At 42.3% G+C, this 12,303-nt stretch overlaps 1 protein-coding gene across 3 annotated transcripts in view; it reads right to left on the reverse strand.

Moving 5' to 3' along the window:
* Positions 1-12,303, reverse strand: part of TAF4B (TATA-box binding protein associated factor 4b) — a 79,835-nt gene that overhangs the window by 51,968 nt on the left and 15,564 nt on the right. For all 3 annotated transcript variants that reach the window (XR_014183235.1, XM_082044510.1, XM_082044509.1), the window contains exons 2-6: positions 11,590-11,738; positions 10,084-10,191; positions 3,129-3,296; positions 2,897-3,019; positions 644-733 (exon numbers count right to left, since the gene is read on the reverse strand). Coding sequence is in view for 2 of the 3 variants with exons in the window: in XM_082044510.1 (XP_081900636.1) it covers positions 644-733; positions 2,897-3,019; positions 3,129-3,296; positions 10,084-10,191; positions 11,590-11,738 (638 nt within the window). In the remaining variant the exon portion in view is untranslated. The remainder of the gene's footprint in view (positions 1-643; positions 734-2,896; positions 3,020-3,128; positions 3,297-10,083; positions 10,192-11,589; positions 11,739-12,303) is intronic.

Genomic DNA, 12,303 nt, shown 5'->3' on the forward strand with positions numbered 1-12,303 from the left:
GTTTTCTATATTTCCACTGGAATTTAATGCTTCTTATACAACAAAGATATTCATTTTAATTTTGACTGTTAATAAACTCCATTTTAAAAGGACAGCATTTTTTAAAATTTACATTATTATTTGCTTGAATAGAGGCAGAGTTATCCTGAGTTACTCTTCCTAAGTCGCATTAGTCCTGGCAGACCTTTTCTGACTCCACTTAAACATGAGCCAGCAGACAGATGAATGCTAGTTCACATAGATTCTTTGAGCTTAAAAAAATGCATAAACTCTGCACAGCCTCCATTTTCAGTCATCTGAATTAGAATTTAGTAAAGTTACAGTTTTGATGAGAAAGTAAAAGGTTATCTTACGCACAGCTGCTCTACTGTAGATGCACCAGCTTCCAAAACATTAATCTCCACTAATGACTGGAGGGTAATTACTCTCCAATTTAAGAACATAGCATAAATTACTCCTCCAAAATCCTCCCTCCCTCAAAATCTTGTCTTTCTAAGAGCAAGAGTCACACAGGTCGAGGTGAAACACCATTTCCTCAGCTAACCTGAGCAAACACCTGTTTGAATGCTCTGACTCTCCTTGCCTTTTCTGGTCCTCCTCCCCCGCCTCATTAAATACTACATATCCACAATCAGACACTTACCTTGAGAAAAGGAACTAAATACGGTTGTGGAGATGACTTGAGCTCTATGTATAGTTTTTTGGTAAATTCTTCTGGCTCAATTTTCGCTTCCTAAGAGGAAAGTATAATTTCATTGGTAATCTATGATTTCTTTTTTTCACAGGCGTTTTAAAGATTAATGGAAATTTACATTGTTGTGGAATTGTTCAATGTCAATACTCAAATTTTTTCCTCTTTTATCTTTAAACACAAGGTTTTAGGATAGGATGATCTTGTAATTTAGATACAGTATTATCAAATTAAATTAATTTCTTAAACTCCAGGCAAGTAGCACACTTAAGGATACTTGTTCAAATACCTCACTCAAGTGAACTGATAGAAACACGTTTATAAGTAGCAATGAGTAGCAATGAGTACCTCATTGTTAAGCAGAAATATTTAAAATCCACTCTTTTCTGTAAAGGTAGTTTATCTGCATAAGGATCAATTTAAAGAGACAGCAGACAAAAGACAACTCAGTAGTTTTTGTAAGACAATTCTAATCTAATGCACACATAGCATAATAAAGCAGAACACTTAACATCGTCTTTCAAAAGCAATGGAAACTGAACATAGGAACATTACTTGTGCATACCACGGTAACAGTTCTCTGGCTTGCTGAGTACAGTTCCCTTCAATGCTTTCTGCTCTGCCCCAACACAAACACCTGACCCAAGGGCTTGACAGGGTTAGGAGGCTGCAGGAGACTTCTCCGGACCCTCACTCACCACTTCAGTGTCACCACGACAGGGCCCAGGTGGTGGGTAGCCCCAAAAACGTTGCCCTTTCTCACTGTCCCAGGCGAGACCCTGCCACAGAGTCACCAAGAATGTTACCTCCTCCAAGAGATGCAGACACACAGGAAGAGGGACCCCAGCACCAATCTGTCTCTGCAGAGAAATTACTCCTCTTACCCATATTCTCCTTCAGAGCAACTGTTCCAAGGAGTTCCATGACCAGAGCACAGGTTTTTAGGACTGTATATTCACAGACAAACAGAACTTACAACACCTCTCCTATTTAGTCGTTTGATCTGCTGCCTGTTCGGTCTCACTGATCTTTGGATACAGGTCATTGAGGTCTCACTGGCACAGATGCAGTGATTTGGTACACTACATTTCTCTGTATATAAGGTGCTTGACACCCATTTCATGAGATACTGCCTTAAGGGTCATTTTACTTCACAGCTGTCATTTACCCATTTCCCTCACACATATGAAACATTAATTTATTTTGCATTTAAATCGTATATATGTACTGAGTGGCAGAACAGCAGCATTTTTAAAATATTACATAAAGCAAATAAATGCACACTTAAACGATATGTTACTATCTGGTAACAACTGTTGTTAAAAAAAATAAAGTACTGTAAGCACAAGAAGGAACAATTGTATTTCCCTACATACTCAAGGTGTATAGTCCACATACTCAAGGTGTATAGTCCAGCAGGGACACAAAGGCAGAGGAAGAAGAGGAATCAAATAGTTTTGCAAGGCTGCATCTTAGAACAATCTGCTCTTTGAAATTACACTTTGTCTACACCACGCTCCTCTAGACTGGAAAGTCCTTTGGTACCACTAGCAAAGCCATCCCCCTCTACCAGCCCACAGCCTTCTGCTACAGTGGAACAACAAAACAGCAGTAGTGGTCAAAAGCCAAGACAAGATGTGGCAGAAGAAATCGTTACTGAGAAAACCCAGCTGTGCAGAGGTACAGCACAAAGCGGCACATGGAAGCCACCTGCAAGGAGAGAGAGAAGCTGGCAGCCACCACGTTATTTTCTCCATCTCATTGTCTAAAGACATAGATAAGGTCATGCCTGTTCCACTGGAGCTTCACTATCAACCTGTAAGTCAGTTCTGTAAAACAACAGTATGAACGTAGCACTGCATTACAACCTCCATAGTAATACTCTTGCCACTGAGGACTCAAAATTACACTAACATGAAAAACAAGGCAGCTCAGACCCAGAAGCTGTGTTAACACTATCAGCTCCTACTGCTGTCTGTTATCTGTGTGCATAAAATGAAACAGGAATGTGAAGGGGAAAAAATACAGCACGGAATCCAGATAGAAATAAGAGTTACAAAGTAAGACTTAAAGAAGCTCAGATGTACTTGGCCACAAATCCAACTCTTCAGCTGTTAAAAAAAAGACAAGGAACAAAAGTATAATTAAATACATGTAAAAAATTAAATATAAATGAAGCAGACTTTGTTTAAAAAAAAGTCTCACCAACAGATTTTGCACCAGATTCTTCACATTCTGCCCCATCTGAGGGGCTTGAGGTCCACTGGATGCCAGTTTTATTAGTGTAGCAAGAAAATTCTTGCACTTCTTCACATTCTCTAGCATCTCCTAGTGTGGAAATAAAGAGAAGACTGTTAGATGTGGCATCGGCTCTCCAACCTCTGATGAATATAGAGAATGGTAATTTTTAATTAAATTTTTTTTTTTTTCCCCTTACTGTAGAAGTGCTGGTCTGTGCTACTGTTGTGCCCTCTGCTTTCACAGAGACTGCCTTTTGGGAGACAGCTTGCGCAGGTGGTCCTGTAACTGGAAGTTTTACAGGTGTTTCAGTACTCGAAGGCTTTACAGCAGTAACTGTAGTAACACTAGCTGTTGCAGCTGCTGGCTGAAAAGAAAAATTAACACTTCTTAATCGAAGACTAACGTGACAAACATACTGTATTCTGCTAGCGTATAAGGTAGCACCCTCCCCTCACACTACTATTTAAAACATAAATAAACAGTTTTTACCTTTGTTTTTAAAGTTCGGATTAATTTGCTTTGAGAGGCTCTATTTAATACAGTAAGCTACAAAATCCTCATAGCCATAATTCTGTTTTTAAATCAAGGGTGGGGAAAATTACAAAGGCTCGTCCAGACTGAAGATCTGCCTGCAACTTCAACGGGAGAAAGGTAAAGTTGTCTTGAAGAAGCCAATATATTAACTTTGCCAGGCTTGTTCAGTCTAAGACTAATGAATTTTGAACAATGCTAAGCCAGGCGATACTACTCTGAAGATAAATACAGTCTCAAGTGATTATTTATCTTCCTTTCCTCTCCTGCAACTGCCCTCCCAATTGCAATATCCCTTACTCTTCCCATCACACATGCAGTGGGCAAAGGATGTCATGTCCACTTTGGAAGGATGCATGTGACAGCAGAAGCAGTCAGTTAAGCAAATGCACCTAACAAACCTCACAAGTTCTTCCTGCCTTTTCCTTGTGGGCAGCAATTTGACTCTCTCTCTGCCCAGACACAGACCCTCACAAAATTCAGTTGTCTTGAGACCTGTGTTTAAAATCTCATAAGAATTTACCCATAGATTCAGAAGCTCCAGCAACAGGAAAGTAATGAAGATTTAGGAAAAAAATAAAAACCCAATTGCCTCTCTTCTTTGAATACTAGGCTACATGGAAGTTTCCAGAAGAAAACCTACTAAACTGAAGTCCTTCTAGTTCAGATATTAAAACCAACAAACAAACAAATTAACTAACCCAAAACACCGCAACCAAAAAGCCTAACACAGTTCCCATACAACACAACACCATATGAATAAAAGTCTGCCTCTACAAAAACCACTACTTTTGATTTCTTAGCTTGAAAACTAAAAAGCCAAACTGAATCTGCAGGTTACAGAAAATAAGGAGTTTCAGGTTAGCATTTGAAACCTGAAGTTGGGTGCTGGTTTTCCTCCAAATCTCTCAACAGAAAGGGAAAGTCTGGTTTTGTAGGCCAAGTTCTAGTTTAGGAGGTGCACATCTGCCTTCACTGACTCAACACATTTAAACAGCCCAGTTTAGCCCAACAACCACAAATTAATGCTAATTGCTAAATGCTAATTGCATTAATGATAAGACAAAAACACAAGAGCCTAACTTATCCTACCATGGATAAAACAAAAACTGATCAGAGTTGGACAGAAATCATGCAGAGTATCAAAGGGCTTTTAAGTCTTTCAGGATAGGGAAAATTAGTGAGAAACATTTAAAGCTGAAGCAAAACACTTGCACTTTTGTTGTCTATTTATAAATTTTTTTTTTCCTGGGTGTGTGTCCCCCTCTCCCCAAGCTGCTGCCAGTTTGACATGAAGGAAGGAGGCAGCTACCAGTGAGCTTTCCAGCTTAGGCTCCCACTGCTGGTAACACTTCAGCAGTTCTCTGCAGGATCTTTGCCACCACCTCTGCCTCTTCCAAGGATGAGGCTCAACAGCTCTAAGACCACAGGGAGGCAAACTGGGCATGAGAATCCCACAAACAGATGGACGGGAGGAAGACAGAAGGGGACAGAGTACAGATCTGTCAAGCTGCAATGCCCTGGGCTTTTAAAAGCTGAAAACGTGAGGTTCTCGGGAGCTGATCTCTTGCAAATTCCAGTGTGTTTATACATCAAGACCAGAACAGCATTTTATCAGCTGAGGGAGGGAACAACAGGAAGCCTGCTGGAGCCTTTCCCCAGGAAAATGAATATATGGGAATTAAATTCTGTCATCTGCCCTCAACCTTTTTCATTACCAACAATTCTCCTTCTCACTTCGAGCAACAGAGAAACAGCCACCACAAAAAAAAAAAAAAACCACGACGCATTAATCCTGCATATTTTGAAGTAGTTACAAGAGAAGAGGTGCTCTGCATCTAAATCAAAGTGCCCCAGCATGATACTAATTAGATACTTTGCAGCTTCCTTACCCCATCTGGGAAGAAGGTAAAAAATAAAAATGTGCAGGTATTTTGTCTAACTTCTGAGCTTAAACATTCAAGAATGTGAAAAAATGGAAATATTTTTGTAGATGAGGAGAATAACGCTGGAGTCAGTAACCAGAGAGAGTTTTGCAGATAGCAGTGTTCCAAGCTGTACTTTGCACAGGATAGGAGATACATAACCAAGCCAAGGATAATTCCCTCTCCCCTGTCTCCCATGTTCTGTGTTGACATTGTACATCCACACCAACACTCCTCTTCTATGACCTCAAAAAACTGCCAAGACTAACATCAGCAAGTTATTCTAGGACTGATGAATGAAACAGCTGCCAAAGTCAGAACCAAAGGTTCTTCCTTTCTTTCTCCAGACAACCTTATGCACAGGTTCCCTTGTCAGCAGTCTTCTCTCACCCACCCCAGGGTAAGAACTGAAGTGGCTCTGTGATGGCAGGACGTATCCATATTGCGCCTATTTACTCTTTATTGTACAAGGGACTTACACAGATAGCTTTGCAATCCTCTGCAAAACAGGCTCCAAAGTAGCCACTCCAAACAAAACAGCACTATTCATTTTCCCTAGAGCCATCCTTCCTGCTGTTTAAATCCAACATTAGACATGTTCAAAAATCTACAACTAAAAAATATGGCTTAGAAAAAAAATACTCCATGTGTACCTCTTTAAATATCTCAGAAGTACACAAGCTAAACTGATTACCTCAAAACTGAACTAAGAAAGTACAAAAGAACCAAGTCAAAGGCAGATACAAGTTAAAAAACCAGAAAAATTAATAGCATGATGAACCTCAATGTTTATCCATATGAGAGTATAAGGATGCAGGCAGGTTCATCTCGCAGAGGCAAAAAGATGCTGGGACAGGAATTAGCAGGGCTCATTTGGAGAGCTTTAAACTAGATTCAAAGGAGGATGGGGTTGTAGCTGGGCTTGCATTGGTGGGGCAGCACTCTAGAGTTGATGAAGATCAGGAGGCCTCCCATACCCCTAGGGTGAAATCGGTGTGCTCAGCTCGCTCCCTGAAATGCCTGTACACCAATGCACACAGCATGGGGAATAAGCAGGAGGAGTTAGAAACCTGTGTTCAGTCAGGAGATTATGACCTGGTGGCAATTACAGGGACATGGTGGGACAGCATGACTGGAATGTGGTCATGGACGGCTATGTCCTTTTCAGGAAAGACAGGCCAGCCAGGTGAGGTGATGGAATTGCTCTTTACGTGAGAGAGCAACTACAATATATTGAGTATTGTCCAGTCACGGATGAGGGGCGAGTTGAGAATCTGTGGGTGAGAATTAAGGGGCAGGCTGGCAGGGGTGATACTGTTGTGGGTGTCTATTACAGGCCACCAGATCAGGGTGAGGAAGCTGACGAGGCCTTCAACAGGCAGCTGAGAGCAGCCTCACAGTCACAGGCCCTGGTTGTCTTGGGGGATTTTAACTTCCCTGATGTTTGCTGAAAGAACTACTCAGCCAGCCAGCCACAGTCCAGGAGGTTCCTCCAGTGCATTGACGATAAATTCCTGATGCACATGGTGGAGGAGCCAACTAGGAGAGGAGCACTGCTGGATCTGATCCTCACTAACAAGGAGGGTCTGGTTGAAGCAGTAAAGGTTGAGGGCTGGCTTGGCTCCAGTGACCATGAAATGGTGGAGTTCAGGATCTCATGTGGCAAGAATAGAATAGCAAGCAGAATTGCAAGCAGGGCAAACTTTGACCTTTTCATGCAAGTGCTAGGGGAAATCCCATGGGAAAGGGTACTTGAAGGTAAAGGGGCCCAAGATAGTTGGTTAGTATTCAGGGACTGCTTCTACCAAGCTCAAGATCAGAGCATCCTGACACGCAGGAAGTCAAGGAAAGGAGCCAGAAGAACTGTGTGGTTAAACAGGGAACTGCTGGGTAAGCTCAAGTGGAAGAGGAGAGTTTACAGATCATGGAAGTGGGGGCCGGTCACCTGGGAAGAAAATAAGGCTGTTGTCAGAGGGTGTAGGGAGGCAACTAGGAAAGCGAAGGCCTCCTTAGAATTAAACCTGGCAAGAGGGGTCAAGGAAAACAGAAAGAGCTTTTTCAAATATGTGGCAGATAAAACTAACACCAGAGGCAATGTAGGCCCACTGCTGAACGAGGTGGGTGCCCTGGTGACAGAAGATACAGAGAAGGCAGAGTTATGGAATGTCTTCTTTGTCTCTGTCTACTCTGCCGGAACCTGTTCTGAGGAGCCCCGTACCCCTGAGGCCCCAGAGGAAGTCAGGACAATGGAGGAGTCTGCCTGGGTTGATGAAGACTGAGTTGGGGAGCCGTTAGGCAATTTGGACATCCATAAATCCATGGGCCCGGATGTGATGCAGCTGCGGGTGCTGAGGAAGCTGGCTGAGGTCATTGCTGGACCATTCTCCATCATCTTTGCCAAGTCTTGGGAAATGAGAGAGGTGCCTGAGGACTGGAGGAAAGCAAATGTCACTCCAGTCTTCAAAAAGGGCAGGAAGGAGGACCCAGGTAACTATAGACTGGTCAGCTTCACCTTCATCCCTGGGAAACTGATGGAACGACTTTTCCTTGGTGCCATCTCAAGGCATACCAAGGATAAGAGGGTCATTAGGGGCATTCAACATGGCTTCACCAAGGGGAAGTCGTGAATGACCTATTAGAGACCAGTGTAGGGGAAAGGGACCTGGGGGTCCTGGTGGACAGCAGGATGAACATGAACCAGCACTGTGCCCTTGTGGCCAGGAAGGCCAATGGCATCCTGGGGTGTATTAGAAGGGGGGTAGTTAGCAGGTCAAGAGAGGTTCTCCTCCCCCTCTACTCTGCCCTGGTGAGACCCCATCTGGAGTATTGTGTCCAGTTCTGGGCCCCTCAGTTCCAGAAGGACAGGGAACTGCTGGAGAGAGTCCAGCGTAGGGAAACAAGGATGATTACGGGAGTGGAGCATCTCCCTTATGAGGAAAGGCTGAGGGAGCTGGGGCTCTTTAGCTTGGAGGAGACTGAAGGGTAACCTTATTAATGTTTATAAATATATAAAAGGTGAGTGCCACAAGGATGGAGCCAGGCTCTTCTCTCTGATAACCAATGGTAGGACAAGGGGCAGCGGGTGCAAACTGGAACACAAGAGGTTCCACTTAAATCTGAGAAGAAGCTTCTTCTCAATGAGGGTAACAGAACACTGGAACAGGCTGCCCAGGGAGGTTGTGGAATCTCCTTCTCTGGAGACATTCAAAACCCACCTGGACACATTCCTGTGTAACCTCATCTAGGTGTTCCTGCTCTGGCAGGGGGATTGGACTAGATGATCTTTTGAGGTCCCTTCCAATCCCTGACATTCTGTGATTCTGTGATCCATCAGATGGAAAAATAATCTTAACCTTCATCTTTTCTCCCCAGTGTCAGGATAGTATAGTAGATGACTACTGCTTTTATATTCTGAAGATCTCTATGCAGATAACACAAGCACATGGTTTTCAAGCTAGTATTCCAAATTAAAAGTGGGTAAGGAATATCCACTACTGTTCTTAGACACAAAGTGTACGTTGTTTCCATTCTAAGCAAAACAGAAAGTGTATTAAGAGAGGCCTCTGGGTTTTCCCCTTTAGCCCCGACATTATCTATCTGTAGTGAGAAGGAAGACAGAGAAGATCACAGACAGAGCTATGAGTAGTTTTCAGTTGCTGATACGTAAGAACAGCAAGAATAATAAAGTATAAGTCAGGCTGTTTGTTACCACTGTCAGTGAACATATTCCCCAATCCTTCAAACACCCTCAAGGTCAAGAACATATATCCAGCTTGGGGTTTTTGAATAACTGATCCTGCTCATTTACTGAGTGTTTGGTCAACCACAACAGCCCAGTCTCCTTCAAGCTCTTGTTCGCAAATGAAATGTACAAGCCAGACTTCTTCCTAATTTCCCCTCCAGGTTAGGAGGAGAACAGAATATTTTAGCTGCAGAAAGCAGCAGTTTTCATCACACACATTTATACAGAACTCTGGTCCCCATAAACAGAGGAAGATCTGTATCTAGGAGAAGTCTCACATTCTACGGGTAGTAAGAGCCCCTTCAGAAGAGTCCTACAGCATTTTTCTCTGGAAAAAGAGAAATAAGACCTAGGAAATAAGACCAAAAAATTACCTAAAAATAAAGAGGTATGTCCAACCATTGTCTATTTACAGTCATATCTCTGGAACCTGTCCGCTAAATTGAATTAGAAAACAGAGGTTTTCAGCTACGACCTTCCTTTAATAAGGAAAAAAAGTGTAGACATGAAAACCAGCTTGACTGGTGCAGACAGTACATCTTCCCCTCAACAATATCCCAGGTATACTTTTTTTTTCCTCTAAGGAATCAAATCAGGGAAATCAAACAGGAGAGAGCATTAGGAAGTCTCCATCTCCCAGAAAATCTTCAGCTAGACCTTGAAGAAGCTATGTCATAGGGTACAAAAGCACTGGAAATGGCTCTCTTAACTATTAATTTTATCCATTGTTCATGCCCTTTCTACTGTAGTGAGAGATAAGCTGATGCACGCTGGCAGAAGCATAATTAAATCATGCATTTAAAAAAAGACACTCAGGAAAGAATTTATCATGAGGACAAGAGTTACTAGCTCAGTGAAAAGCAGATTAGAATTAGAAATAACAAGAATGAATCCATATTTTCTTCAATTCTCTCTGTCACTTTTTCCACTGCACTATAAAGCTTGCCACCTACCTGTATTACAGCAGGTGCCTGAACAGTAGAAGCCACAGCATTTGTTGTTTGAGATAATGATTTCACAGGAGTAGATGTTACTTTCTTTAGTAACTGGTTGCCAGAGTTCTTAAAAAAAAATAAGAATAATTAAATATGCAGAGAAGAGTTGTCGAACAAGTCAATGACAAAACAGACACTGAAGTTAGTACCTGCTCTTCTCCAGCATAAACCAAGACACCCTGGCCAGGAAGGCCAATGGCATCCTGAGGTGTATTAGATGGTGTATTAGGTGGTTAGTAGGTCAAGAGAGGTTCTCCTGCCCCTCTACTCTGCCCTGGTGAGACCACACCTGGAGTATTGTGTCCAGTTCTGGGCCCCTCAGTTCCAGAAGGACAGGGAACTGCTGGAGAGGGTCCAGCGCAGGGCAACAAAGATAATTAAGGGAGTGGAGCATCTCCCTTATGAGGAAAGGCTGAGGGAGCTGGGGCTCTTTAGCTTGGAGAAGAAGAGACTGAGGGGTGACCTTATTAATGTTTACAAATATATAAAAGGTGAGTGTCACAAGGATGGAGCCAGGCTCTTCTGACAACAAATGGTAGGACAAGGGGCAGCGGGTGCAAACTGGAACACAAGAGGTTCCACTTAAATTTGAGAAGAAACTTCTTCTCAGTAAGGGTAACAGAACACTGGAACAGGCTGCCCAGGGGGGTTGTGGAATCTCCTACTCTGGAGACATTCAAAAGTCACCTGGACACCTTCCTGTGCAGCCTCATCTAAGTGTTCCTGCTCCAGCAGGGGGATTGGACTAGATGATCTTTTGAGGTCCCTTCCAATCCCTAACATTCTGTGATTCTGTGACACCCACTCTTACAGTAGCAAAACAGGTATCATTCACCTATGTAGCCCGTACAGTTTAAACACCAGTCAAATCTGTATGTCTACCAGTTAAATACTCAAGAGCAGATTCAGAGACATTTAGACACAGTGCCTAATCAGAACAAAACAGTTAAAAGATTAGCAAGACCTATGCAGATGGTTACTTTTTTTGTACCCACTCTTACTCTTCCATGCTGACCACATTAGAAGAGATGGAAGCAAAAGGTCAGCAGAGCTCAGGGAAGGAAGAACATCCTGGGGACACTGGAAAGGTCCCCAGCTTCACTCAGCTTCAGAGAAATTATCCCACCAGAGGATGGTTTATGATTGTTTACTAGCAGTAACCATTTAGGTAGTCAGGTTTTGTTGTTGTTGTTTGTTTGTTTTGTGTTCTTGTGGGGTTTTTTTTCTAAGCCCTTTATATCATCAGGGATAAATTCCTTAATTTGAACTACACTGTATGTAATGGCTAGCAGGTTTTCAAACTGAGAAAGCAAAGTGCATAGTGTTTATGTGCAAAACCAAACATCATCATGCTGTTCAGAAAGTGTTCAAATGCCTGTTTTAACCCTCCATAACTTATTTGAAAACCCTGTTATAACTATAAAACATACAGCTACATCAAATTAAAGCTATGAGAGGAGTTACCTGTACAGCACATATTCTGATTGTAGGTGTGCTGGTTGGTACAGATGGTGTCACACTTGTGTTATTTTGTGGCTGACTCTGTGTTCGTGCTGTTGCTTGTTGAGATACTAGCATTAGTTGGCCATTACTGCTTCTAATGAGAACAGTTCCTGTTAAAGAAAAACATCCAGAGTGTTAGAAATGAAGCGATATTACAGCTTTCCTATGCTTCTGTGGAAGAAATAATTAGACCACACTGATAATGTAATATTTAGTTTCTTGCTCCAAGGAACAGCTGTCAAGAAAGGTAAGAGCTAAGTGTACATCAGTTTTACTCTGCATTTTATGACAGAGAACAATTCCTAAAGTCAAGAAAAAAACTTAACTAGACAGCGACATCAAAACACTGTGTGCACACAAGATGCAAACTGCAAAGCAGTGCATCATTTCAGTTAGAACAGTATTTTGGACATGAAAAAGACAGAGATAGCCCACATATACACTTTGAGATTACTTCAACAGTAACTTCTTTAAGCAGTTCCTCAAAATTCATCACCACTACCAGATTGGGCTGCCTCTATACATCTTCACTTTCTGAACATTTAGGCACATACTTACAAAGACATGGTTTAAAGAAAACCTGTAATGGGAACTGAAGCCTGATTAATACCAGTTCATGGTGGTGAGAGAGGGCAGTGGTCTCCAATGAAAGCCAAGGCCACTGCGGCATTTGAA

Source organism: Streptopelia decaocto (genome assembly GCF_964273445.1).
Source record: "Streptopelia decaocto genome assembly, chromosome: 2".
Lineage (NCBI taxonomy): Eukaryota > Metazoa > Chordata > Aves > Columbiformes > Columbidae > Streptopelia > Streptopelia decaocto.